This window comes from Delphinus delphis, chromosome 12, assembly GCF_949987515.2.
Source record: "Delphinus delphis chromosome 12, mDelDel1.2, whole genome shotgun sequence".
NCBI lineage: Eukaryota > Metazoa > Chordata > Mammalia > Artiodactyla > Delphinidae > Delphinus > Delphinus delphis.
This window is the reverse complement of record NC_082694.2, coordinates 28,201,899-28,228,931: the sequence shown is the minus strand read 5'-3', so window position 1 is coordinate 28,228,931 and position 27,033 is coordinate 28,201,899. Positions and strand designations below refer to the sequence as shown.

Genomic DNA, 27,033 nt, shown 5'->3' with positions numbered 1-27,033 from the left:
GAGAAAAGACAGAGCCCGGCCCACTCAGCAACACTGTGCTGCTGCCCCTGAGGTTAGGGCAGGGGCGGTTATCATCCGAGAACCGCATCATCTTGATTTAAGGCTGCTTTCTCCCCCACGGAAGCCTCCTTCATACACTTATCAAAACAGTAACACAACAGAGCCACCTGCAGTATGTTAATTTTTTATTCTTCATAAAGTGCTCAAAACATAAAGAACAAGCTCTTTATAAACAGGCGTTACAACTAGGAAGACAAACAGCAAAGCAGAACTGTGCCTGCTCCCTGCCCACCCCACCTGCAGCTCTCCTCCAAGTTATGGCTAGGAGCAAAAACAGCCACAAGAACCCCGGGCTTCAGCTCAAAACTCTTCTGAAGACATCCCTGCCCTGGGCATTTTGGAGGCCCATAATCAAGGGCGAGTGGAAGACCAGGATCAGGACTGAGACTGAATAGAGCCCAGAGGAACACCTAGTGGAGGAGTGATCCCCTTCCTCCTGAAGAGACACCCATCCAACCCCCAATGACCCTCCCGAAACATGATCAAAGTCTTGAGCACCTGTGAACACTCCTCAGCTCTGACGAGTGATTCTTAAGGTAGATAACATGACAGGGGCTTTCCCCCATGTGTGGGACTCCTCGGCTTCATCCTGGCAGAAGGAAGACATGACCCGGAGAGCACATCCCTTTCCACGGCTGTCCGAGTGACCCCACAGGCCGTCTCATGAAGAAGAGGTAGTCACAGAGGAGCTCTCACCTTCTCGGTGGGCCAAAAGCATCCCCCTTCAGCACCTCCTCACCGCACAATGCTAAGGCAGAGTACCCCCAGCCACCAAAGATTCCCTGCAGATACCATGGGCAAGTCTGTCATGTTTTCTGCAAGCAAACCAGGGGCCGGGCAAAAGGACAGACACTTTGTTTCAAAGTGCACTGCAGCCAAGCCAGGCAAGGACATGGAGCAGACCCTTTCGGTCTGGTCAGCAGCTAGTGGGTGAATGGGAGGGCAAGGAAGGCTTTTCCTAAGTGTAGGCAGAGGGGGACCTCCCACTCCCAGAATGTAGTTTTTATCCTAGGACCCTCCTCAATTTGTGCTGAGGGAGGAGGAGAGGATGGCAGGGATGCTGAGGGAGCAGCAGCAGCCTGGCCGGAACCTTAGCTGAAATTAACTCTAGGGGAGGGGCAGAGCATGCAGCAGGGCTGCCCCCACCCTCCTGTCCCATTCCCAGGGCCCCAAAAGATCCAACCCCATGTGCTCAACAGGAGGGGAGGGGGACGCCAACTAGGGGGAGAGGTCTACATCCGGAGGCTTTTGACCCTACCCACAAAAGGCACATTTTAATTGGTTTCCAAAAGTTCAAACCCTGCAGCAGCACAGTTTTGGCATCTGGACAGGCAATGAGAACAGAGCTGGAGGCTTGATCCCCAAACATAAGCAGCCCAAAGCCTGGAGGTGGGTGAGAAGGGGCTCTCCCCACTCCTGTCCCAGCTCTCCATGCATTCACACATGACACTCAATGCAAAAGTCAGCAGACGAGGGTGGGGAGCGGCCCCCATCATCTCCCGCCATCTACGCTGCACTCGCTCGGCAAACAGCTGAAAGCAGTCAGACTTGGGACACGGCAGACTAGACCATACAGGCTCCCTGCTCCCAGGGAAATTGGACGTGAGGCTGAAGAGTAGGTGCCCTGGTTGCCCATAACTCACAGAGAACTGGGCGCTTGGTCCCTGCCACAGCCCCAGTACTACCAGGAGACCTCCAGAGGCTGGAGGGAGGTGGAGAAGACAAGGGTTTAGCCGTGGAAGAAATGCGGGTAATAAAGTATGTCCCAGATACCACCACATCGCATTGCAGCTCACCCCTGCTCCCTCTTGAGGGCGAAATTCTTTGCTCCAATTCCCTGGAGCCCCCAAAGCTAAGGGGTATGAAAATAGGCAGATGGGAAAGACTCAGGGCTCCCAAAGACACAAGTTGTACACAGAACTTGATGGCGCCAATGGGAGTCCAAAGGGCTCCCCTGCCAGCAGCCCCAGTTGAGGCAGGAGAGAGCGGGAACAAGGGGTGACAACAGAGGACAGGCTGCACCCAGACCCAGGTGAGAGTTCAGCGGGAGGGAGGGAGGGAGGGTGCGAGCCCTACTGGGTAGTGGGTCTGCGCCAAGCCTCTGGGGATGGGGGTGAAGAGGGCTACTTGGGGGGAGCAGGGGGAATCTGCAGCAGTGTGGGCGAGGTCTCCATGATCCGCACCAGCAGCCGGTCGATGTAGCTCTCTAGCTCCTGCACGTGCTCGTCGCGCTGGCTCAGCTCCCGCTCCCGCTGCAGGAGCAGACCGATGAGCTCGTCGTGGGTCAGGTGGTAGTATTTGGCCGACTGGTCCAGCACACCAGAGTCCTGAGGCCAGAGGGAGTAAGAGTGAGCAGGACAGCCTCAGGCCCACCTGCACCCCAGTTTCCCTACACAGGCCCTAGGAGCTGCCTCTGTCCCAATGCCAGGGACAGCCTAACTGGCTTCAAGGCTCTGGTGAGGGGGGCCAGGCCTGCTCCTTGCTCCACCCTGCCCAGCACCCGGCCCCTGACCTCGAGACACCTGACGTCTCTTCACAGCACCAAACGTCTGCTCTGACGCCCCAGGCACCCTGCTGGGCCTCACCTTCAGCCTCTTGGCGTCCACAGTCTGGCCAACCTGGGGGGCTGGAGCCACAGGCTGAATGCTGCCAGATGTGACGGTCTTGAGCTTCTCCAGCCCGCTGCTCAGGGCTGTACTCAGACTAGAGCGGGACTGCTTCCTGTCAGGGCTGCCCTCCACTGGGGCAGCACTGAGGGGCTTCACAGGGTGGGGACTGCAAAGACAGAAAGGAGATGCGTTATGGGGAGGGATGGGTGGCACAAGGAAAAGAGGGGCCACCTTCTCTGTGGGGCCAGCAGGTCTCACCACCTGGTGGTGACTGCCCCCCAACGCCCCTGCCCTCACTGCTCTCCTCACTCCACCACCTGCCCCTCCCCGCTGCACCCCCTTCACAGGGACAGCAGAGGCCGTCCTGCAGACTTCTCTGTACCTAATCCCAGTCTTTGCCAGAGCCACCCCCTCCAGCCAGCCCCCCTCCCTCCTCTTCTCTACTGTAACGTTTCTCTAGGGGGATGATCAATCCTCCCAGTTTCCTAATTTTCCCAGGACCGGGGATGCCTAGGATGTGGGACTTCCAGTGCTGCTAAAGCCAAGGAAGACCTGAGCAGACTGGGGTGCTTGGTCACTCGCCCACCTCTACCAGCTGCTTGCCATCAGCATTTACAGAGGCCTGAGAAACCCTCCCTTGGCCTTGTCTTCGCCTAGCCCTCACCCTCAGTCATCCCCACCTCTTCTTCCTTCTCACCCAGCCTCTCCAGAGCATGTGGACCACATTCTGTCTCTATAAGTTCCCACCTTTCGTTGACTCCTCAACCCTTTAGGACGGTGGCCCCCACCGGCCCGTCACAAGTGTTCCTGCTGAGGCCACCAACCCCTCAGTTCTCACCTCACTGACCTCTCTGCAGAACTGACCCTTGGACTGCTCACTCACTCTTTCCTTTGGACTGCTCTCCTCCCTGGTTTTCCCCAAGACCTCCGTCTGGTTTCCTGACACCTGACATCCTTCCCAGGCTCAACTGAGGGTCTGCCCCTGGGTCCTCTCCCCTCCACCTCTGATCTCCATCTTCAGCCCAGACCTCACCCCTGAGCTCTAGACCTAGGCAGACAGTTGCAGGCTGGCTCCAGAGGAACCCACACTCCCCCCCGGCCTGCCTGCCCTTTCCTACGCTCCCTCATGGTGAGCGCCAGGCACCATTAGCCTCGTACGGCTCTAGTCAGAAACCTAGGAACCCCTCGGAACGCCCCCCACTCCCACCTCAGCCTTGACAAACGTCAAGCCCTGCTGCCTTCTCACCTTCTCTCACACTATCCCCCCCTCTCCAAGCCAGCGTTGAGTAAACCTTTTTCCAGCCACACCCAACTGCTAAATCAGCTCCTCCGAGGCAATCTTGCCCACCTCCAACCACTCCTCCGCTCTGTGTGGGACAAGGGTCTCACCTCCCCAGTGGCTCCCTATCAAGGTAAGAAAACACAATCTCTAACACAACCGGGCCCCTGCCCTTTCTTCCTGACCCCCTACTCCCTCATTCACTCCAGCCAGAGGAAGACGTGCTCGCTCTCATCTTTAGGTTCTTGTCAAAGCTGCTGCTGTCTGGAACACTGCCCCTCTGCCTGCTGGCCTGCTAACGCCTACTCATGTTTCAAAGCTGTGCAAGTCCACTTCCTCCAGGAAACCTTCCTGATTCCCCCACGCTGACTAAGGTGACTCTCCTCTGGGATCCCCCAGCACCTTGTACCTGTCACGGGTACCCAAACTGTAAGCATCAGCTTCCAATTCAACTTAACCTGCCTCTAGAGGACCTCTAAATTTATACTTACTTCACAGAGGAAGTGGACCATTCAGGAGGAGGAAGCAAAACAGCTTATCCCAAGGCCCCCGAACACCACTGAAGGGAGGCCCACCCAGACCCAGAGAAGCCAGCTCTGATACTCAGGACAGGGCTGTGGGTTCAGGGTCACAACCCGGGAGGAGAGGCAGAGAGCCAGGCGGGAGCAGACGGTAGGGAAAAGAACACATCCCAGCCCCTCCTGCCCATCTAGGAGTTTATGTTAAGGGTGAGGATGTAAAGGCAGCTCTCATGCCACCTTTGGGCTGTGCTGAGGGAGGGCAGGAATACCAGTGCGGCATAAAAACCCCCTGAATGGGGGGCCAGGAGTCTTGGGCTCTCAGTCTGACTGCCCCCCCACTACATCTGAGGGACCCTGGACCCTGCAGCTCTCATAGACTCCATTTCCTCATTTGATAAATGGGGACAGCTCTACTTGGCCCATCAACGTCATGATGGAAGGAACATGCCAAGTACAGATGTGACGCCAACTCTGAGGAGAATAAAACTTCCAGAAAGTGGTGAGTATAATTAGAAGTGGTGCTGGAGTGTGGCAGGGCCAGCTGAGGATGCTGTCATCAGAGCAAGGAAGCCCTAACCACCTCCTCTCCCTCACCTCTGGGATCAGCATCACCACCTCCCACTGGAACAGCAGTCGGGAGCAGCCCAGGCTCCTTCCCACCCACTTTTCGCCTATCAGCACTGGCCCCCTGGGGTTTCCCTTCCCCGGTTCACTTTTATCTTCCCCTCTGGATTGGGAACTCCTTGGGAATACGGTGGGAACCGTGTCTTTCATCTCTGTTCAGTGCCTGTCACACAGTCGACACTCAGTGAATCCGGATGACCAAAGGTATGAGTTGGTGGGCTGGGGGCCTCCCAGAGGCCGGCCAGTGCTGGAGCCTGTGCCCCTCTGCTCCTCCCCACGCCCCACTTCTTCACTCAGGTCTCCTGAAGTGCTAGACTCCCTCTGGGCTTTGCTGCCCCGTCTAAGTCGTACGCCATTCCCCACAGTGACCTGTCTCTCCGGGCCTCAGCTCTGGTCACCCCTCACCAGCCACCCGGTGAGGTCACGGCCTCATAATTCTTCCAAAAGAGACCAATGCCACAGTGACCACAGTCACACAGGCATCCTCTGTCCACTCAGCACAGTCCTAAGCACGTCAGGACCACCCCCTGAAAGGCACAAATGCAAACCGATGAGGCACCTGCTGGGGTCAGGAAAAAAACATTTTTCTGAGGGTCATGTATGTGGGGAGCATCTTAGCTTTTCTTTTGTCCTCTAAAGGTATCTTGGCTCTCCTCTCTGACCTCAGGACCAGTCCCTCCCCTCTGGCTCTCTGCCTTCCACAGTCTGCTCCCCCAAGGGCCGCCATTTGACAAGCTGCACTGCCCTAGCCCCTCCTGTGCTGAGAACCCGAGCTCACATCCCCCTTTCCCTGCTGGCCCATATCACTTCTCCCCACCTCATTCCTCACCCCCTACACCTCATCATCATCATCCCCCAAACCCCCGGCTTATGGGGACACCTGCTGGTCCAAGGTCCCAAGAGGAAGCAGCTTCAGAGACAGTACCATGGAAGGCGCACGTCTCCATAGCTTCTGCCGTCCTGCCTTGGGGTGAAGGAACCCCTCACCGGCCCCTGGAGGAGCTGAAGCTGCTCTGCGCCCCCCTTCCTCCTAGAGACTGGTTTCTGGGTGCCTGCTCACCTGGCACTGGGATGTGGCTCCTCAGCTGGTCGTGTCTCCAAGGGCAGAAGCGCAAGCGGGGAGGCTGGGGTGACTGCAGCGTGGTCCTCCCCAAGTGGAGGGGGGGAGCTCCCAGTGGGGGAGGCTGGCTCCCCGGGGGGCGGGGAGGAAGAGGTCAGGGGCCAGGCTCCAGGCAGGGGCGAGCACGGAGGGCTGGGCCCCCCGTGGTGGCGGCTGGCCCAGGGTGGGAGAGGGGGCCGCGGACAGGCAGGTTCTGCGGGGGTGGGCAGCTCTTCGGGACCACAGTGGACGGAAGGGTCCCTGGACCCTGGAAGGGATGTGGACGGGAGGCTGGGGGGATCTTGGCTCCCCTGAGGCAAGAAGGGGTTCAAGGCATCCTCTTCCGAGACCCACAAGTCAGCAAGCTGAGAGCTGCCTGACAGGAACCCATGTGCCTCTCCTACTGGTTCCTGGCTCTGGGCCTCAGGAGCCTCAGGGCCTTCTCCTCTCTCTGGAGCCGCCCAGATCTGCTGACTCTGAAGAGCCAAGGTCTTTGAGGGTGTAGGGGCAGGACCCTGAGGACAGCTGGTGGGCCGAGGTAGGCAGGGCCCAGACACAGGAGGGCTGGCATCCTCTGCTAGATCTTCCAGGCCTGGCCCACCCAGCATGGCTCCAGAGTGGCTGTCAGACTCTGACTCCGGCTTCTCGCCGCCCTCCTCCTCCTCCTCGGCCGCCTGGGGACCAGCAATCAATGCACTTGGGAAGACATCTTCTCCTCCCATCTCTGACCCCCTGCTACCCAGCCCCCCTGCCGCTTTCTCCTTCTCTTCCTCCACCGCTGCCTCCTTCTCCTGGGAATCTGAGGGTATGAGGAGACGCGGTGGCTTGGGCGGTGCTGTGTTGGGCTGCAGCCCCTCGTTCGACACCCACTCAGGTTCGGGCTCTGACTCCGGCTCCAGTGGGGGAAGCCCCTCACTCCTCTTGGGGCTCACAGGTTCTGGCGACTCTGGCTGCATCTGGGGAGTGGGCGGCTCATCGGACTCTCCCCGCAGGACTGGTGAGGAAGCCTCAGCTGCAGGAGAAACGGTGACCACATCCCACGGCCAGGAATCGTCAACTGTGTCGAGCTCATGGAAAAGCTGGCTGCCATCTCGGGACGCCTCCTCGTCCTGGCCCTCAGGGGCACTGTCTGGGCCAGGCAGCCTCTCCCACAGACTGATCACTTCTGGGGAGCTAAACAGAGACGTCGCACTGTCTGCCAGACTCTGCCCTGCTTCCCCTCCTGGGGCGGGCAACTCCCTGTCTGCTTCAGAGTCTGAGGCTCTCGGGTGCAGCTGGGCTGACGCGGAGGGCAGGCAGGCCCCTTCCGCCCCGAGGGGCCCCGGGTCAACCACACTCCTGCTCCGAAGGTCCAGTCCCAAGTCCAGAGGAACTCTGGGCTCCAGCCACACGCTGCTCCCACCTCCTTCTCCTCCCCCAGGGTCCCCCTGGGGCTCAGCTGCTTTCACTGTCACGGCCCCAGGGCCTGGGTCTTGCTGCCCAGTCACCTCCAGCCCCACTCCTGCTGGGGCCAGGATCTCACTCCTGGCCTCTGGACGCAGCCTGCTGGCAGCAAAGATGTTGAAGGTGTCGTCCCACTCAGGCGGGGCTTTCCCAGGGGAGGCCAGGGGAGTGGGGCTGGCCCTCGAGGCACTGGGGAGAGAGGGAGCAGGTGAAGGAGAGTTTAGTGCTATGTCGGCTACGAGCTCCTCGAAGAAAGGGTTGCTCTGCAGGGAGGAGAGGAACGGGTTGGTAAGACCCAAGAATCCCCATGGGTGGCTTCAGGGATGGCGGTGGCAGCGGCAGCAGCGGCAACAGCGGGGGAGGTGGCTGCAAAAAGGTTAGTGCTTAGCATAGGAGCAGAGGTGGGAGCAGGAGTGGGGGGGCCGGAGCACAGGGGGAGCAGGGGACGTGGTGAGGAAGAGCAGCTGGGTCAGATTCTACCTGAGGAGACACGTCCAGGCTGTGGAGGGAGACAAAACCGTGAGCCTCCTGGTTAATACCAAGACTGGAAACGCCCCTGCTGAACACCACACCCCTGCCCGCCACCTGCCTGGGGAAGAGGTGCCACCGTGCTCCCCGAGCTGGGCTCGGGCACGTGGGCCAGGGGACGGAGGGAAGACCCCGATGTGTACATGACGAGGCATCACCCAAGGATGAAGATTCTAGGCAGAGCTCATCCGGTCCTCACACCAACCCCGAGGAGCAAGAATCCCACTTAACAGGAGTGATCCCAACTACTACCCCATGCTGACGACTACTCGAGGCCAGACTGACACCTGAAGAACCAACCAGAAAGCACCTGACATCCCTTTATGGACTGAGACAGAGGAAAGAAAATACCAGCTGGCTTGGACAGGATAAAGAGACCAGAGAAAAGCAAGGCCCAGGTATTTGGCTGGATGAAGCCAGCACTAACAGAACCCAGCCGGTGCCCGACATTCTGACTCCTGAAACAGCCTGGGTTCTCCTGAACCTTTGCACAAATGAGAGGTAATGATGGGGCTGTTAACAGGCAGGACAAGGTGTCAGCTGGAGAGGACGTGGCCTTTTCGCTTCTGGGAAGGGTACCATAACCGGCCAAGGAGGACAAGACACTGCTGAGGATGTCTGCTGTCAGGCATCCACCTGGCCTGGCACATGGCAGGCAGCCTCCCTCACCAAGGGCACCCACGGGCCAGCCTTGGAAGCAACGCTGCTGGGGAGACAGAGGCTGGGATGTGGCAGCAGAGGCAGCAGCAGCAACTCTGGATGTCACCAGGGGCCTCCCAGGGTCCCCCACACAGATCCCTGGCCCCCCTGGGAAATCCACTCCTTGATAATACACTCACACTCCCCAAGATACGTGCTGGCCTTCAGGTGTCCCCTCCAGGGTCTTCTTGGAGGGGGCATGTCCTGCACTTGTACCTTATCTACAGCATGCAGCTGACGTGAGGGGAATGGGAAGGAATAGACTCTAAAATTAGAGCTCTTGGCTTCCCCGGGACAACCCCCGGACACAGACAGAAGTCCAGAAAGACAGTGCAGGGGGAAAGGGGGACCCAACACCCCTGCTTTCAGCAGTCTGACAATGGTTTGAGGCTCCTTGCAGCTGAGCCCAGACTTCAGGGGCCTGTCAGTGGCCTGGATTTGCCTGCTATTTGACCCCCACCTTCAGCCCCCCTCTAAGCCCCAAGACCCCCATTCCTTGACCCCTGCCAGCCCAGGTGGAAACATCCTGAAGAACTCCTACACATCCACCTTCTCCACTCAAGCTGCTTCTTCCCGCGGGGAAATGCTCGGGGCGAGCCCTGAGGTCCCAGAAGCCAGGCCTCACCAATCAGCCCACGAGGAACGATGGTTGGGGTAGGAGGGGCACCTATGGAAAGAGGCCCAGAAGTCTGGAGCCAGGATTCTTCCGGGAACCCAGGGGCCAGACGGAGCAGGTCCCACACAGAGCTGGGCAGAGGCAGGGCCAGCTCATCCGCAGACACCGGGGGCAGGCAATGGGAAGGAGTCCAGTTCAACCAGCAGCACAGGTGGGCTACCCAGACAGGCTGGAGTCTATGAGCCCAGCCTCACAGGCAAGACACAGCCAAGTCCCCACCCCTGGGTTTCTCTTAAGAATCTAGCTTCCAGAGACTCTCCTAATCCTGTTTCTGCCCGACAATAACTCCCGGCCAGGGCGGGCATAGAAAGTCCCATCCTCTCCCACCCCACCAGGGCTTCCCAGAACAGCTCTGCCTCTGCGGTCAAGGCACGGTAAAGACACCGAAAGAGGGAGGATCCTGAGCCCAGAGTCCCAACACCTCCAAAGGCCCCTTTTCTCCCTTCATCGAGATATATCTACCTTGGGGACCAAGGAGAGCAACGTACCACCACCATGTGGGTCAAGACCCTGCCCTCAGCCCACCCCCACCATCGGAGCACCCACTCCCGACACAGCCCAACCCTGCCGGCAGGACTCAGCCCCCAGGAACAGGGCTGGGGGACTCTGAGCTGTCTCTCCCCAGTGCCCTGTATGACAAGTGGACAGAGGGGTCTGATGGAAGCAGCCCCATCAGCATTAAATAGCACCAAGCTTAGCTCTACACCCCTCAGCCCCAGCCTGGCCCCACTCACTCTTACAGTCTTGCAGCAATCTGGCTGACTGTCAGAACCGCAGGGCAGGAGAGGGCAGGGAAAGGGCTGGGAGCCCCAGGCTCGGCTGGCAACCCTCCCCGCACTGGCTACCCACAGGTGCACACAAACCCGTTGGTATGGAACCAGCAAAGGGCTTTCCCTGGAGGAAGGTGTGCCCCAGGGGCCAGGCCTGGCAGCCTCCCCAGAGCCAGCACAGCCTCTGAGAGCCTCTTGTCCATCCCTCCTACCCAGTAACACGTCCCCCTGTCCCCATGCCTCCCTCACCCTTGCTCAACACCAGGCGCACACTCTGAAAGTTCTTACTTTAAAAAGTCCCCTCCCGGAAATTCCCTGGCAGTCCAGTGGTTAGGGCTCCACACTCTCACTGCTGAGGGCCCAGGTTCAATCCCTGGTCAGGGGACTACCGTCCCACAAGCTGTGCGGCACAGCCAAAAGAAAAAAAAAAATTCCCCTGCCTACCATTCCACCTGGCACAGATCAGATCAGAGACACATTCCCATGTGTGGTTATCTTTGCAGGGTATGCTCAGAGGACAGAACCCACCATGCTAGCCCAGCACATTGCTGTCCCCCCGCCAAGCAGCAGGGGCTACAACATATGCTGAATTATCTTCTCTTTTAGGACCAAAAGTTGGGGAAAGAAATCAGAAGTCCAAATGTCTCTGCCCCTTTGACCTGACAGAATAAAACTTCAGGGCCTTACTGTGGCTTAAGAACCTTAGAGCAATTGGATGAACCTGCCACTTAATACAGCAATCACCTGTTCCCTCCAACAGCCCCCCTTCTTCTTAAACACAGCCGTTGCTAGGTAACTCACTACACCAGGACACCTCTGTAGCGAGGGGCCAGGTTTCACTGGTGAACAGCTCTTCCTTAGACTGAGATGAGCTATGTGTCCTTGTTATTTCCATGCATTGGTCCCAGAGGTGGCATGTGGATCTGCAAAGACTCTCCCACAGGCACTCCCTGAAAAGGCTAAAGCCAGCCTTTCAGGCATACCCACCCCAGCCAAAATGCCTTCAGCCAGCCCTCCTAAGGCTCCATCTCCTGGTGTCTGCCTGAGATGTGCCCCGATGTCCAGGAAACATGACTGGACACATCCTCTCCCTTCATCTGGGCACAGTGAGGTGACACAGTGGGGCCTTGCATGCTCTAAGTAGGCAGACCATATAATTTATCTTCCAAACCAGAATGTTTTTAATAGAGTAAAGGGGCACTACTAACTATGCCAGGAAAACAGGCACAAACAGGATTTATGGCCACACTAACTCTAAGTCACTGGCATACAACACAGTTACACGTTTACACCACTGCGAACGCCGCTGAGACCCCGAGCTCTCTCGGCAGCCAGCGCACACTCCAGGCTCATCAGGACCTCACTGCTCACCACCTGGTGAGGGGCTGGGGCAGATGCAGAGACTGCTGAAGGCCACCACGATACACTTGCCTCTGTGTTGGGCCATGCTTACCCCCAATTTAAAAAAATGTTTGTATCTAACACTTGATCTCCTACTGTGCACAAAGTTCTGTGGTTAGTGTGAGGGGAGGGAACACAGGAGCTTGAGATGACCTGCTCTCAGAAAGCTTATACGTACCCTAAAAGGGTCAGAAAGGGACAGACACAAAGACAATTCGTTTTGGCACTGGTGGTTTCAACACACACGGTCTTGACGGTCCTAAACACACACTAAAGTGACCTGTGCTGCAGCTCAGGGTGAATGGCTCACAGCAGGGCTGGTGAGCAGGGATGAGATCTGTGGCCCAAACCTCAACCAGCCATTCCCCAGCCCCCCGCCCACATGCTGGTGGGGGCTAGTGCAACAGTCATGGGACCTGGCAGATGAGGGACAGGTCAGGAGGAACAGGAGGACCATCTTCCTGGCCTCTCCCAGCTGCTGCCTTCTCCAACAGCAACAGTTTTTTCTCTGGATACTGCGCACAGCACATACTGCTTCTGGCCTCTGCACGGGGCCTCAGTGCAATGTGGGAACACTAGAGGGCGCCGCTGCCCTGCCTAGTGAGGAACACCCAGCAATCTGCAATGGTAGCCCCGGGGCAGAGGCACCCAAACCTCTGGACCTGTGGACAGGATCCCCTTGGGTGTCTCGCAGCTACATTCGGTCACTCCAGTTCTAGGTGTCCAACTTATGGCTTCCTGCCGCAAGTCAGCTCACCTCTTATTCTCTCCTCAAAGGCCCCAAGACCTCTGGGCAAGCACCAAGGGTGGTTTCTTCCAGGCCAGCCCTTCCCTCCGAGGCACACAGGGCCAGCGTGATGCTGACAGGGCTCAATGTCCAGGTCTCACACCTCTGCAGGCCAGGTCACTGCACCCCAAGAATAGTCCCTCCCACCCTGCCTGGAGGCAAGGCCACAGAGCCTGCCCCTTCAGCCACTGTAATCAAATGGGTCCCAGAGAGGGCAGGAGGCCCCATCTGCCCTCCAACCTGCAGAGGACGAGCTCGCAATTCAAGTACGAGAAGGGCAAAACCCTCAGCTCCCTTATGTTCGTCCATCACCCAACTTCTCTTGCCTCTGAAAGGCCATTAGGAGACATGGAGAAACAAGGAAAACAGAGGCTGTAAGCACCAGCAACGGCAACCGCAACATCACTGTCATGGCCTGCAGAGCTTGAGCCCAAAGCCTGGCACTCGCCTAGAAACAGCCTCACAGAGAAATGTCCCCCACATCCATCCCACCCTGGAAGAGGCCCAGAGACACCCCATGGACAACAGCACTGAGCCCACGGTCTGTGCCCCTCCCTCCACCACACCACCTACAATCTATGAGTTGTCACAGGGCCACCAGCTCAGCCAGGGCATCCCCTTCTTCCTCTAGGCTGCAGGTAGCCAGCAGTTCCCCTGGGCTCCGGTGAGGAGGGCTGGGCAGTAGGGAACCGAAGCTCTCCTAAGCAGGGGAGACATCACCCAGAGACTGATCCACCCCACACACCCATCGATGAGGCTGTACGGAGAGCTGCCAGGCGGCCAGGGCTCAAACCTCAAAGGCCCTGCGTTTCTCTCCCTGGTCCTCTGAGCAAACTCAGAATTTCACAGGGCAAGAAAAGAACCAGGACTTCAGGAGTCTTCTCCCCTCTGCTGGGGAAGAGGTTTAGGGCCCCTCCCTTTGCCCTATCTCCTGGCCCTTTACCACTGCGCCCACTCTTCCCACCCCGCCTCCGGCCCACATAGCCACTGATGGGGACAGGCAGGCTTGCTGACAGGACAGTAACGGCCGCCCTTGCCACACTGGCTGGGGTTGTCACAGATGCTCCTGTCCAGGGCTGGCCCTGGGCCCTTGGCAGGGGGGAACACCTGCTCCTGGCCAAAGCCCGGAGCCCCTCCCTGGGCCCTGCTGGATAGTGAAGCAGCCTCCGCTGGCTCCAACTTAGGAGGAGATCAGAGGGCCAGGGTGAGGGCTAGGGACTCTGTCCCAGGCCTAGGCTGAAGGACTCCTGCATTCCTCTCCCAGGTGGGACTCAGCATATTCAAAACAGAGCAGCCGCCATCAGCACTTGCCATACCCCAAGACCAAGAGACACCAGAGAGGGCCAGAGCCCCAGGAGTCTCTAAGGACACAGGGTAGGTCACAGATTTCAGGGGAGCTGCCCACAGCCTCCGGCCAAGGCCGGGGAGCAACCGGGGGTGAGTGTACAGGGGAGGGGGTGGACACATCAATTACTCAACTCCCATCTCTCAGAGAGAAGAGAGCACAGAGACAGCTGGGACGGCTGGTGTGAAGCCATCTAGCTTCGGAAAGGGTGGGGGAAGTCTGAGGTGAGTCCTTGGTCCCCACCTCTCTACCTGCCAAAGCTTGGTGACCTCGAGGCCAGGGGGCAAGAGGTAGAGGTTGGGAAGCAAAGAATTCATACAAACGGCCTTTCCTGCTTTTGTCCTATTCCTCCCCCTCCCGCAGGGGATGGGTGTGCCAACTCAGGAAGTGAGGCCCACGGGACCCCCAGAGCGCTGTGCCCTTCAACTCACCTGCGTCCACGTGCAGACAACAAGCCGCGGCTTAGGGAGACAGGGTTCCCCGCTCAACCATGCAAAGCCAGAGCCCCAGCAGCCTGCCCAAGGGTCCCATCCTGCCCCATTCTCCCTGCCCCGGGGTTCGGTGCAAATACCCCAGCATCCACCCCAGGGATCAAAGCTGGTCTTGCCAAGGACGTACCTGGGTTTCTGAGTTGGTTCCTTGGCTTCTCTCAAGCCAAACCAGCTACTTTTGGCCTTTTCCTCCCCACTGGACGAGTGGTGTGGGGAGGCCCCCAGAGTGGGAACCCCCTTCTCCCCCAGAGAGCCTCGGCGCCCCATCTCGCTCCGACTCAGCCCCTGGTGGTGATGGTGGAAAAGGCCCATCCGGGGCTTCCGCTCCTCCTTCCGGGCTCCCTCCTTCTCGGCCACAGCCTCAGAGGAGGCCACCATAGGTGTGGCGACCTGCACCGGCCTCCCCTCTGAGGGCCAGGCCCCCTCCTCCTCTCCAGAGCAGCGGGCCCCGACGGCCAGCACCTGCGAGCTCAGCTCCTCCTGTCCAGGCACCGCCTCTGAGCTGCCGGTGCGGCGGCTGCCTCTGCCCCAGGAGTCATCCGCAGAGCGCGGCCCCTCCTCAGAGGGCCGGGAGGAGACAGTGTGCAGGGGGCCAGAGATGGAGCTGCGGTGCCGCAGGGGCCCCTGGGGCTCCTCAGTGTAAATGTGGCTCCCGTTGACGCAGAGAGAGGAGCGGGAGGCCCCGTCAAGGTGGCCCTGAAGGTCAAGAAGGGCCCGGGGAGGAGCGGCTCGCACCTGGCTGGCCTCATCGCTGTACGTCCTTTTATGGGTGAGCGACTTGGGGGACTGTGCCGAGTCCCTGCCTGGAAAGGAAGCACACGCCGAGTTAGAAGCCCGCTGCCCGGCCCGGCCTTCCCTACACCTAAGGGGAGAGCCCGCACTGCCCCCCTCCCCTCCCCTCCCCTCCTCCCCCCTCCCCACTTACCCCCTTCGGAGGACAGCCAGCTGCTGCGGCTGGGCGAGCGGGTGAGGAGCTCGGCCCCGGGGCCCTGGTAGGCCAGGGTCCCACTGGCTGAGGACAGGGTGCTGTCCGAACCTAGCGAGGTGTTGGACTGGGTCAGGGAAGACTTCCGCAGCTTGTTGCGGAGGAAAAAGCCTTTGGCTTTGCCCATCTTGCTCAGGCTGCCCAGCTCGGGGTCCTCCAGGGCGCTGCTTGGGAGGATGGCAGAGGCGGATTCCAGATCAAACTTCTTCTTGCCCTTCATCTTGTCCTTGATCCTACTGAAGGGGGACCGAGGCTTGTCCTTCACGGACAGGTCAAACATGCTGGCGCTGAGGTTGTTGCGCGTGAACTGGATGCTGACCTGGATCTCTCCACGCTCCTTCTCCTTCTTGCCTGCCTTCGAGTGCAGCTTGTACCACCTGTGAGAAGGGGGTGCCGGGGCTCCGGTCACAGGTACGTCTCAGAGCCCCTCTCTGCTTCAGGAGCCACGACAGCCTCCCCACACAGGCTTCTGCTCTGACACATAAGCCCTGCCGCCTTCCAGGCCACAAGAACAGCTAAGAAACTACCCACAACTTTTCCGTGATGAAGGAAACCACATCCCACGTGGGGGAAGCTCTTCGGCACTACCAGGCAGGGCAGCCAAGTGACCCTCCTGACCCGGCACCTTCCCTGGAGCTCAGAGACCTCCCCTGCCCCAGCCCCCTACATCTGAAACTCTGAGGCCCAGAGCAGCAAGGCCGGGTCTGAGAGGAACCCTTTCAACTCCAGGCCCCAGGTACAGACACACCTACCCACATTTTCCCATTTATATCATCTCCTTTGGCTAGTCCCAGCCTAAGCTCTGCTCTGAGCCACCAGTGAGTCCAGGAAAGAACAGCTCACCCAGAGGCCCAGGGCCAGGAACACTAGTGCATGTACACACACACACACACACACACACACACACACACACACACACACACCTCACCCGCTCATTTACTCACCCCAAGCCCTGCCAGGAACACCTCTGCAAGCTGGAGGAACAGACAAGAAGGCATAAACGGGCCTTAAGCAAGAGACCCAGGGAAGGGAAAGAGCACTCACTCATCTGTAAGCATCTGCCGTGTGTGACAAAGGAATGCGGGGGTGCTCATCTCCCTTCCATTTACACCTCACAACAAACCTGGGATTTTACAGATCAGGAGGTCAAAGCTCTGCGGTGAAGTAACTTATCCAAGAACAAGCAGCCAGGAAGGAGACTCTAATTAATAATAATGTATTGCTATTGGCTCATCATTCATAACAAATGTACCACACTAATGTAAGAGGTTAATAATAGAGGAAACTAGAGCAGGAGGGGGTGTGAGGGAATATATACGGGAGCTCTCTGTACTTTCCACTTGTTTTTCTGTAAACCTAAAACTAAAACTAAACTCTATTAATTAAAAAAAGAAGACACAGTGAGCACACAGAGAACACAATGAGCAAGAGATCATGAAAGAAACAATACAAGAAAGTTCTCCTGAAGGACATGAGCACCAGCACAAAAGGGCCCACAAGCAGGCAGCACAGTGAACGAGGAAAGACCCAGCCAGCAGGTATCACTGCAAGGTTTCAGAGCACCAGGTTTGTACATTCAGGAGACCCTGAAGGTTTCCAAAGAGGGGAGACAGGTTTGTACATTCAGGAATTAGAATAGCATCAGGTCCTCATCAGTAACACTGGGCACCATCTGGAGTCATGCCTTCAAAATTCTGAAGGAAAAGCTTCCAGCATAGAATTCTGGACTCAGCCAACCAGGCATGAACGTGGAATAAAGCCCGGTGGAGGTGGTCAGATTGGTCACTGAAGGGCTCCGACCGAGTCCCTCAGAGGACACACACACCACACCACACACAAACACTACACACTGTACCACACCCCACACGCCTCAGTCCATGCTGTGGTGGTCATCTCCCACCTAAGATCCGCTCACCCCACAACACCAGCTCCTTGAGCTTCTCACGGACATTAAGCGGGAGGTCTTTTGTATGAAAGTCCCTGCACATCCAAATGTCCAGAAATAAGTCACTGCAAGGGCTTGGTGGTGGTGGTGGGTTTAAATGCTGTGACTTTAAAAAAAAAAAAAAGAAAAGAAAAGGTCTTCCCAGAGACACTTCCAATTGCATCCCTTTGGAAGAGTCCACCATGACTAACCTCTTAGGTGTCCACTGCGGGCTATGCATCCAGCCTCTGCTTGGGGACCACTGGATGGCCTAAGTGAAGGGAACCTGGGCTGTTGGTTTTCCCTCCCAAACCTGAGAGACCACTCCCACTAAGTCTGGGTCAGGACAGACGGCGGCACAAGCAGGGACGGCGGAGGGCTACGCTCAGAGGGTGTGTGGGTGTTTACGTGCCGCTCTCGTGATGAGTAGGCACAGGGAGGAAAGATGGGGGAGGAGGGGCAGGGAGCGGAGAAGAGAGCTGAGAGACAGACTGACGGGATGCGTGTGAGGATGTGTCTGGGGGCACAAGGAGACATTTAATAGAAAGACAAACCAGCTAGCATCGACATCCTCACACCCCTGCTTTCCCAACCCAACGTCCACTTTGGGCCTGACCCCTTAACTCTTTCAAGGCCAAGTCACCTTGGCCAAACCTGGACCAGGCCTCATTTAGCACAGAAAGATTCTGGGAGGTGGGGCAAAGAGAAGTATATGGACTCCAGCTGCAGGCCCACCAAGCCCTGAGCGACGGGAATCCGCAAGCACAGACATCCTTCACTTGGGCATAAGGGTCACGGGTCCTGAGCCCCAGCTGGTCACACTCCACACACCACAGCAGTAACACTGGTTATCTCTGCGGGGTGAGGTTGCAGGGAACTATCACTTCCCGCATTGCCTACTTTTGTCCTGTTTGAATTTTTTATAAGAGCCATATATTACTGTCGTAATAGGAAAAAGAGACAAAAGAAAATTCCCGTTCCTATCTTATCCTCTCAGTTGGCTGAGACAGAATAGGCTCCTCGCCTCTCCCTCCGACCCCTCGATGAAAGAGGATGCATTACATTACTAGCCCAGCTGAGGCTCAGGTCCTCGGCCCAAAGGATCCTTGTCCCCCGCCCTTCCCAACCCCCTCCCCATAAGGTCACTTCTGCTTCCCCTGCTCTTCCCCAGGGATTTTGGGGTTCTTCTCTGGACTTGCTTTTCAGGGAGGCCAGGAGGGAAAAGAAGACTTTCCTCACCATTTTCTGAGATTCCCCCATCCAGAGCAGAGTGAGGCTGAGAATGGCTGGGACCTGCCTCTGGACCCTCAGTCACTGTTGCCATCTGTCTCCCTATCAGTCAGGGGCAGGACTCATTGGACCCTGCCAGCTACTTGGAGCAGGGCTTCTCCCAGAAGTGTGACAGGCTGAGATGGTGACGGCAAGGCCACACAACCAACAGCTTGTGGACCAAGGCCTGTCACTCCCATCCGTGGCTGAGACCTGGCCAAAACCAATTAGGATTTGACCACGGCCCCAGCACATATCTAGATGGTGGCTATCAGTGCGGGATTTCTTTTTTATCTATTCATACCAAGATACAACCTAAAACCTACTGAATTAGAAAGGCCAGGCCTAGAAATCTACATTTCAAGGTGGAAGGGAGTACCTCCTCAGGTGACTGAATTCATCAGACCCAGTGTGAGAACCACGGTAGGACAGTCCCCTGCCTGCTCTACATCACTTCATGGATCAGAGGCCAACTTTCCCTCCACCTGGGTATATCATCAAGGACACTCAATTGTTACACAGAAGAAACCTGCGTCTCTCCCCTGCCCAGCCAAGGCTTGCCTTCCAAAGTCCACTGAACCCACTTCTTCCGAGAGAACTGACCCTAGAAACCCTCATCTCTCTCCCCCTCCCCCCAACCCGGGACAAATTATCAAAGGAACACATACATGGGGGAGGATCAGGCATCAATAAGTACTTTCTATGAATAAAGAGTGCTAAAATGAACAAGGCCTCTATTCCACAAAGCTGCTTTTGAAACAGCACTCACCAGGACAGGAAGAAGGACAGTGATTCTGCCCCAGTACAATTTCCCTGACACGCACTCAGCTCTCAAAGCCTAGATTCTTCAGCCCCTACAGAATGTAAAACAACAACCTGCACATCCTTCACTGCAGGTACTGAACTGTTCCACCTACATGGCACCCACCTCAACCCCTGCACTGTCTGAGCACCTGAACTCCCCAAAGCCCAGGAAGCGTGTGCTCAGGAAACAGGTTTTGACAAAGATGATCATTATCTGGGACTTGTCCCAGGTATGACTGCAGCCAAGACATGCTCCATCAGGAAAGGAGCAGTAAGGGAAAATTCCTTGCATGTAAGAGGTATGTGCCGCTACAGACGCTGCTCTTCAGGAGTGACATACAACAGCGCTTCTCAAACTGCAAAGTACAAAAGGATCGCTGAGTCTGGTAAAAATGCAGATTCTGATGCAATGGGTGCAGATGGGCCTGAGAGGCTCCATTTCTACCCAGCTTCCAGGGGATGCCAGGGCTGCTGGCCTGTGGACCACACCTGAGAGGCAGGACAAATGACTGGTGCTATAGAATCAGCAGAGCTAGACTTACTGCATGCTCACTGTGTGCCAAACTCTGTACCTCTTTTACTATCCACACAGTCCAGGAGACGAGATCCATTATCCCCACTATGTGGGTGAGGAAACTAAGTTACAGAGAAGGTTTGTGACTTGCCCAAGGTCAAACAGCTAGTAAGTGATACAGTCGGAACTAGAACATGAAGATTGCCTGACTCCCAGCCCACGTTCTTAACCTTCGACGGACAGCATTTGTCATCAAGCTGAATGCAAACGTTGGGCCTCCAGACACCCTGAGAGGACAGAGGCTGGAAAAGGTACACCACAGAGGCCCAAAGAGGCAAGGAGGTGGCGTATGAAGGCCGGAACCCCCTTCAAAGGGTTGGCACAATCGCAGGAGGATGGAGCCCTGAAAGGTCACTAAGGGAACCTTGGGGTTTTGTCCTGTCCCCAGGCCACTAAAACCATGTCTGAGAGCAGTCAAGCCTCCCCCAGCAGATGCAGAACCACAGAAAAGCTCTAAAAGGGCCCTTGCTCAGCCGCCGTACCTCCCCCAGGCTCCCTCTGCCTGACAAAGTTCAGCAGGCCCAGTGTGGACTTAGGAGCCCTCAGCCTCCTACCTTGCGGGACCAGCCCCACCCCCACCCTCTGCAGGGGCAGAAGACAAAGGGTGGATAAAGGGAGGAGGTAGTTGCCTCACCTGTTAACCAAGATTATGGCCCTAGTTATTCCTGCTAGTGGGGCTCCCAGGCCCACCATACCCAGCACTCCACCCATTTCTCAGTAAACAGAGCCGGGCTAGCTAACAGCTGCCACATAGTATAACTGAAAAATCTCAACACTCTGAGAAGCAGACCTAGGCAGATGTCAAACACACACATGTAAGTGCCAGGGTGGCTCCTGTCACTCTGGGGGTGCTGGGCCCTTGAGAGCCACAGGCCCAGGCACACACCTGACCTGTCTCCAGTTCTTATTGAAATGGGTCCCCTTAAAACTGAGTTAACCTGCTGAGTTTATGATTAATCTATTCAAAACTTTATTCCCTTCCTTGTCCTGCCCCTGCTCCCCTCAGGATTGAGGAGTATCAAAGAAAAAGAGAAACTGAAACCAAGCAGGACTCTGCGGGGCCTTCTGGGACACAAAAGCCCCTCTGTGTCCCCTGTTTCTTGTTTGTATAAGAAAAAAAGGCTTTAGTCTCCTAGGCCTTCGCTGAGTTCCAAAGAGCAGACTCAAGTAGTTAATGATTAGAACGACAGAGCTGCAAGACTTCAGGAGTTCCTCCAGAAGGGATGTAGATAACAATCTGATGCCTATCTGTGAGATGTTCTGCAGAAACTAAGACCCCTCCCCAATCTGGTAGAGGATGGTGATGACTTGCTGACCACAAGCATGTAGACCCCAGACTGGTTGGAACCAGAAGGTTGATGACTGAGATTCCCAAAACATCATCCTGTTACCTCACCACCAACTAACCAGAAGAAGGTCCATGAGCTAATCAGGCATCCTATGACCCTCTCCCCTAGCACAGTCTTTAAAAATCCTTGCCTGAAAGCCATCAGGGAGTTCAGGTCTTTTGAGCATGAGCTGGCTATTCTCCTTGCTTGGTGCCCTGAAAATAAACACTGTACTTTCCTTCACCACAACTCAGTGTCAGTAGATTGGCTTTGCTACACGTCAGGCAAGCAGACCTGAGTTCGGTTCGGTAACATTATCAGTGCAAAGTTCAGCTTAAGACCCAAATAATGGTGCCCCTTCCTAAGCCTCCACACATCATTTATTTCACACTCCTAACCCAGGAACCATCCTTGTCTCTTTTTCCCCCTCACACCCCACATCTAAACTTAGCTCTACCAACCAATTATACCCAGAATTCAACCCCTCTCACCACTGTCACCCTACAGTACAGTCCACCAACATCTCCCTGCTGAACATTACAGTTCCCTGCTCGCCTGCCTCCCTGCCATCCATGCTTCACCCAGCAGGCAGGTGAAACTGGAGCACATCACACCCCACTCCTCAGCATGGCGGAAAGGGCTCATCCTTTGGGTGCCGGGTCTTCTGATTCTCTGCATTTCTCATCCCACACTGGCCTTCAGTGTTCCCATCTCCAGGCCACTGCTCTTGCTTTTCCCTCTGCCTGAGACACAGGCCCAGATCTTCAGGCCACAGTTCACTCACTTACTCACTCACATCAGGTCTCAGTTCATCTGAATCTCCTTAGTCTTCCCTGAGTACCCCAACTACAGCTGCCCCTTACCCAGTTTATTTCTTTAACATAATTAATACTACCTGACACAGGGTGTGTGTGTGTGTGTGTGTGTGTGTGTGTGTGTGTGTATCCCACACAGTAAAATGATGTATGTATACACGGCTGTTTAATGGCTGTCTTCCGCTGCTCTACAGGCAGGAACTTTATTCTGCTCATCTGTGTGTCACCAGACTTAAAAGAGTGGTCACTCAAATATATTTTCAATGAACTAACAAATTAATCTATGAATTAACTTAGGAACTTGTTTGTCCCTGTTCACAACTGAACAACTGTGTAATGTTTCTATCGTCACAAACCCACAGGTCTTAACCATGAGACCAGAAGCTCCCAGAGCAAAGAGGGTGCCCCCTGTCCCCAAAAAGAGCCTCCTGAGGAAGGAGCCACGTGCCAGGCTTCATGGGGACAGACAGTTCCAAAAGGGCACCTTCTTTAACCCTGAAGCCCTCATCCCCCATTCCTGAGCAAAGAATCTCAGTAACTTCCCTGATAGAATACACCAACCAGATTCGGGAAGTGCCCACTTCCTGAATGGAGGTCGGGTGTTGACCCCACTCTAGCCCATCACTATGGCCCTAATCTCATCACCATTAACAACCATACCTCTCTTTTAGCACCTACTGTGTGCAGGCGCTATACTAAGCACTCAACACACCAAATCAGATCCCAGTCATCCTCTTAACAGCCCCAGGAGGCAGGTGTGGGAAGCAGGCCTCAGAGTGGCTCCAGCATGGACTCTGGAGCCAGGGCTGCCTGGCGTAAGCCCCAGCCCACCACACGCCAGCTGTGCGACCTGGAGTGGGTCACCCAGTCTCTATGCATTTCCACACCTGCCTATAAAATGGGGGTAATGGGTGTCCAATCCCCTCACAAGACCACTCTGACAATTGCATAGATTACAGGTGAAGCACTCAGAACAGGGCCTGGCACACAGGAAGCGCCACACAAGTGTTAGTTCTTATATATTTTAGCAGATGCAAACACTAGGGCAGAGAGAAGTGCATAGGGTTAAGTCAGATGCTTCTTTTTAGTACACAGGGAACCAGGATTTGAACCCAGGCTCCCTGTCTCCAGGGCCTCCGGCCTTGACCACTGCACTAGAATGCCTCCCTCTGCAAGTGCAATACACCACACACCGGGCCCAGAAACCCCATGTCCCTGCCCAACCAAAGGATTTCTCTAAAACAGGGGGTCTGTGTTAGACGGGAGAAAAATTACATCTTTATTTCCCCTAATCTCTAACTGAAATTTAGTATTTCTTTCAATTATGAATTTTTGCAACAGTAGTGGTATAGCAGCAGTACCTATGAATATGTCACCAAGAGAAACCGGTATTTTCATGCCACATTACAGTTGCTGCAGATGTCGCAAAATATTGTTTATACTCATCACTACTTTGAACTTTAAAGTTACAGGTTTCCCCTGCTATCCAAAAGTGGAGCATTCCTATGAAACCTTTCATAAGCTGAAACGGCATAAAGTGAAGAAGCAGTTACCTTAGGACACATCTTGCTAACGGATGCACAAAATAAATAAAGATAAAGCACAGATGCTTACAGATACAGTTCAAAGCTAAGGCGAGGGCTTGATGTGAGGTGCTGAATGTAGTTCCCAGAGAAGGAGCTGGGCGGTGCCACTCTCACTGCTTGGGATGCGCTGCCTCTGTAAGGCTCACTGCAAAACACACACTTGAGTGCATGTCTTCCCCTTCTGGCCCCAACGCACGGCTCCCAGGCTGAGATCCAAATCAGATGACAGATACTGCACCTCATGTCCCACTGGGTATGAGAGGGCCTTGCAGGGGCCGGTAAGGGGCGAGGAACTGGCCAAAGGCCCTGCGGCTCCCGGGCGTCACGCCACAGTGCTCGGTCTGACCCTCAAACACCCTGCATGCCAATGAAGGTGACTCCGGAGAAACAAAAACAGCTGGGTGCACCTGCTAGTCAGGGAGCAGGCTGCTCCTGTAGCTTGTTTTCCTCATGTCCCCAATACCACAATCTCCAATGTAACTGGGCTGGTGCTCACCTGAGCCTTACCTGCTCTGGCTACAGCCCACCAGGTCTGCAGCTTCTCTCTTCTGGCAGTGGCTGCCCTGGCCTCTTCAGAGACAGGTCTTACCTCAGGCTAGGGAACAGCTCCCACCATGCTGGGGATGAGGGGCTTGCAAATCTGACAGTTGTAGGAATTGAACCCCACCCCAAGACAAAGGAAGCCAAGAGGCCCTAGGAAGACAGTTGTGCTGCCCAGTGTACTAGCTGGAGAATCTTCTAGAATGAAAAGTGAAGAACCAACGTGAAGGAAAGACATACTGATCCATTTCTCCTTTCCTGGCCTCACTCTCCCCATCCAGCTTCTCTAGGGAGTCAGTACAAACAGGGGCTGCAGGGTTCCAGAGGGGAAGAGACTGCAACTCAGAAAGTAGATGCTGGGGAAAACTCTAGGAGAAGACACCAAGATATCTGTCCATAACATTCTGATGGACATAACAATCTAACCCAATTTCCTAAAATCCAGGCCAGCCAGCCATCAGCCACTTCAAGCAACACTGTATTGATGAAATCATTTGCTCTCAAAAGGCCTGAAGCCTTCAGAGACTGTTCACCCTGTCCCCGTTTCCCCAGGCTCCCAAGGCCCCGCAATTTCTGCTTTGGCAGAAACCCATCAGCTACAATGTGGGATGTTCTCAAGGACAAGTGATTCAGCTCCTCCATCAGGTAAGGGTATGAAACAAGAGGGAACTGTTACCCTGGGAGACTTAACAGCCAGGCACAGTATGGAAGGGAGCCCTGTTTGGATCCTGATTCAACAAACCACCTATGAAGAGACAGTTCTGATATTAAGGGAATTTAAATATGGACTGGATATTGATTGGATGGTTATTAAGGAACTGTTGATTTTGTGTGTGTGATACAAGCATCATGACTATGTTTTTTAAAAAGCACCCGTGGGGCTTCCCTGGTGGCACAGTGGTTAAGAATCCGCCTGCCAATGCAGGGGACACGGGTTTGAGCCCTGGTCCGGGAAGATCCCACATGCCACGGAGCAACTAAGCCCGTGCTCCACAACTACTGAGCCTGCACTCTAGAGCCCGTGAGCCACAACTACTGAGCCCATGTGCCACAACTACTGAAGCCTGCGTGCCTAGAGCCCGTGCTCCACAACAAGAGAAGCCACTGCGATGAGAAGTCCACGTACCGCAACAAAGAGTAGCCCCAGCTCGCCGCAACTAGAGAAAGCCCGCGCACAGCAACGAACACCCAATGCAGCCAAAAATAAAATAAATAAATTTATTTAAAAAATAATAATAATAAGCACCCGCATCTGTTGGAGATGGTTAGAAACACCTATTGACTTATCTATACTCCCCTTCTGGTCCCACTTGAGACTAACAGGGTCTTTCTATTAGATCCCTGTGGAGGTCAGCGGGTAGCCTTGGGCCAGGACACAGGCTTTTTTCTCCCTGTCCTATGACTGAGCCCTGCTCCTGGTTGAATCCCTGAGCCTTGTGCTAACTATCTACTCATCTCAGTAGCCTCAGCACAGGGCGTGGCGTGTGAGATCCTGACAGCTCATCCTGACACTCACAAAGTCTCAGAGGCACAGGGAACTCGCCACTGAAATCCCAACCAACCAGAGAAGGCCTCAGCCAGGCTCAAAACGTTTCCCAAGTATTTGCCAGAATAAGAAAGGGAGTGTCCTCGAGAAGCTTACATCTTGGTGGGAAATAAGATAGCTACATAAATAAAGGAAGAAGGTGATTAACACCACAAAAATGCACAAATAAAATGCACAGGAAGGTTAAAGAGAAGACAATTTTGGGAGGAGTAGTGAAGGACATGATAAAAGAAATTTTCACATATTGAGATATAGGGAGGTCATTCTGGCTTATCTGTGAGTTAACTTGAATCTTATGCTAACTAAAATAGCCTGTTTGTGGCCTATCAAACCTACATTGTACATCTGCTTTAATTATTAGAGAAAAGGACACAGTGACCAAAAGTAAAGAATGTCCATTCTTTAAAAGTAAAGATTAAATGCTTATCTTCCTGGGACACCAATGCTGGTACTCCTTTGATAAGACTCCTTTCCCAGGTGCAAGGTCATGCTGACTTGCTGTGTACATGATGCTGATCTCTGTGCGTGTGTGTGATTTCTTGAAATGTACAGTATCCCTGACTTATTTAATGTTCTTTGTTCTGAGAAGATATAAAACTGTGCTGGAAACCATGCTTCTCTGGAGCAGTTTCTCAGAGTAATCTGGGAAGTGGGCATCCAGGCTAGTCCTCAGTTTGGCTCAAAGAAAACTCTTTTCTATTCTTATTATAGGTTGCTTATTGATGATTTTCATTGACAGATGTAACATTTATACTGGGCCTTGAACAATGGGTCAGGAGGCAAGGAGGCAGGTGAAGAGACATTCCAGGTGGGAGGAAAAGAATACACAGATGCCCAGGGCTGGAGAGGTGAAGATGGGTAAAAAGGTGCTTTGGAGCAGAGAAGACTGCCCCAAACATCATGCTAAAGAGCTATAGCCTTATTCTGGGCCTGGAAGAGCACTACAGGGTAGGAAACAAGGATAAAACCTATGGCTGCTGTGCTGTAGGAAGAGCAAAGGACAGCAGGGAAAGGGGCAGCAGAGGGGCAAGGCAGCAGAAACCAGCACAGAGCCAGCCAACTGAGGACAGGTCCCACGGCCAGGCTGACCCAGGCAACTCCTTGTGCCTCAGCAGTTATTTCTCATCATAAATTAATAAATTGGCATTCTGGCTTACAAAAATGCTGTAGCAGCTATGCTAACAGTCTAGAGGAGATTTAAAAAAAAAAAAAAAAACCTGCCTAAACTAGGACAGGAGCAATGGGGAAGGTAGGAGGGGCCGGAGTGCCCTTCTCCAAGTGCCCCCTTCGTCCCCTGCAGTGGCACTAAGGCAGAGCCACTCCACCTGTG

At 55.1% G+C, this 27,033-nt stretch overlaps 1 protein-coding gene across 2 annotated transcripts in view; it reads right to left on the bottom strand.

The window, feature by feature from the left end:
- Window positions 1–174: 174 nt before the first annotated feature.
- RAB11FIP5 (RAB11 family interacting protein 5) overlaps window positions 175–27,033 on the bottom strand; it is a 35,781-nt gene continuing 8,922 nt past the window's right edge. Inside the window, exons 2-6 of one of the 2 annotated variants that reach the window (XM_060026379.1) lie at window positions 15,258–15,694; window positions 14,460–15,135; window positions 6,154–7,365; window positions 2,646–2,835; window positions 175–2,387 (exon numbers count right to left, since the gene is read on the bottom strand). In XM_060026379.1, coding sequence (XP_059882362.1) covers window positions 2,184–2,387; window positions 2,646–2,835; window positions 6,154–7,365; window positions 14,460–15,135; window positions 15,258–15,694 — 2,719 coding nt within the window. In that variant the 3' untranslated portion in view covers window positions 175–2,183. The remainder of the gene's footprint in view (window positions 2,388–2,645; window positions 2,836–6,153; window positions 7,366–14,459; window positions 15,136–15,257; window positions 15,695–27,033) is intronic. The other variant, XM_060026381.1, reaches the window with a different exon arrangement.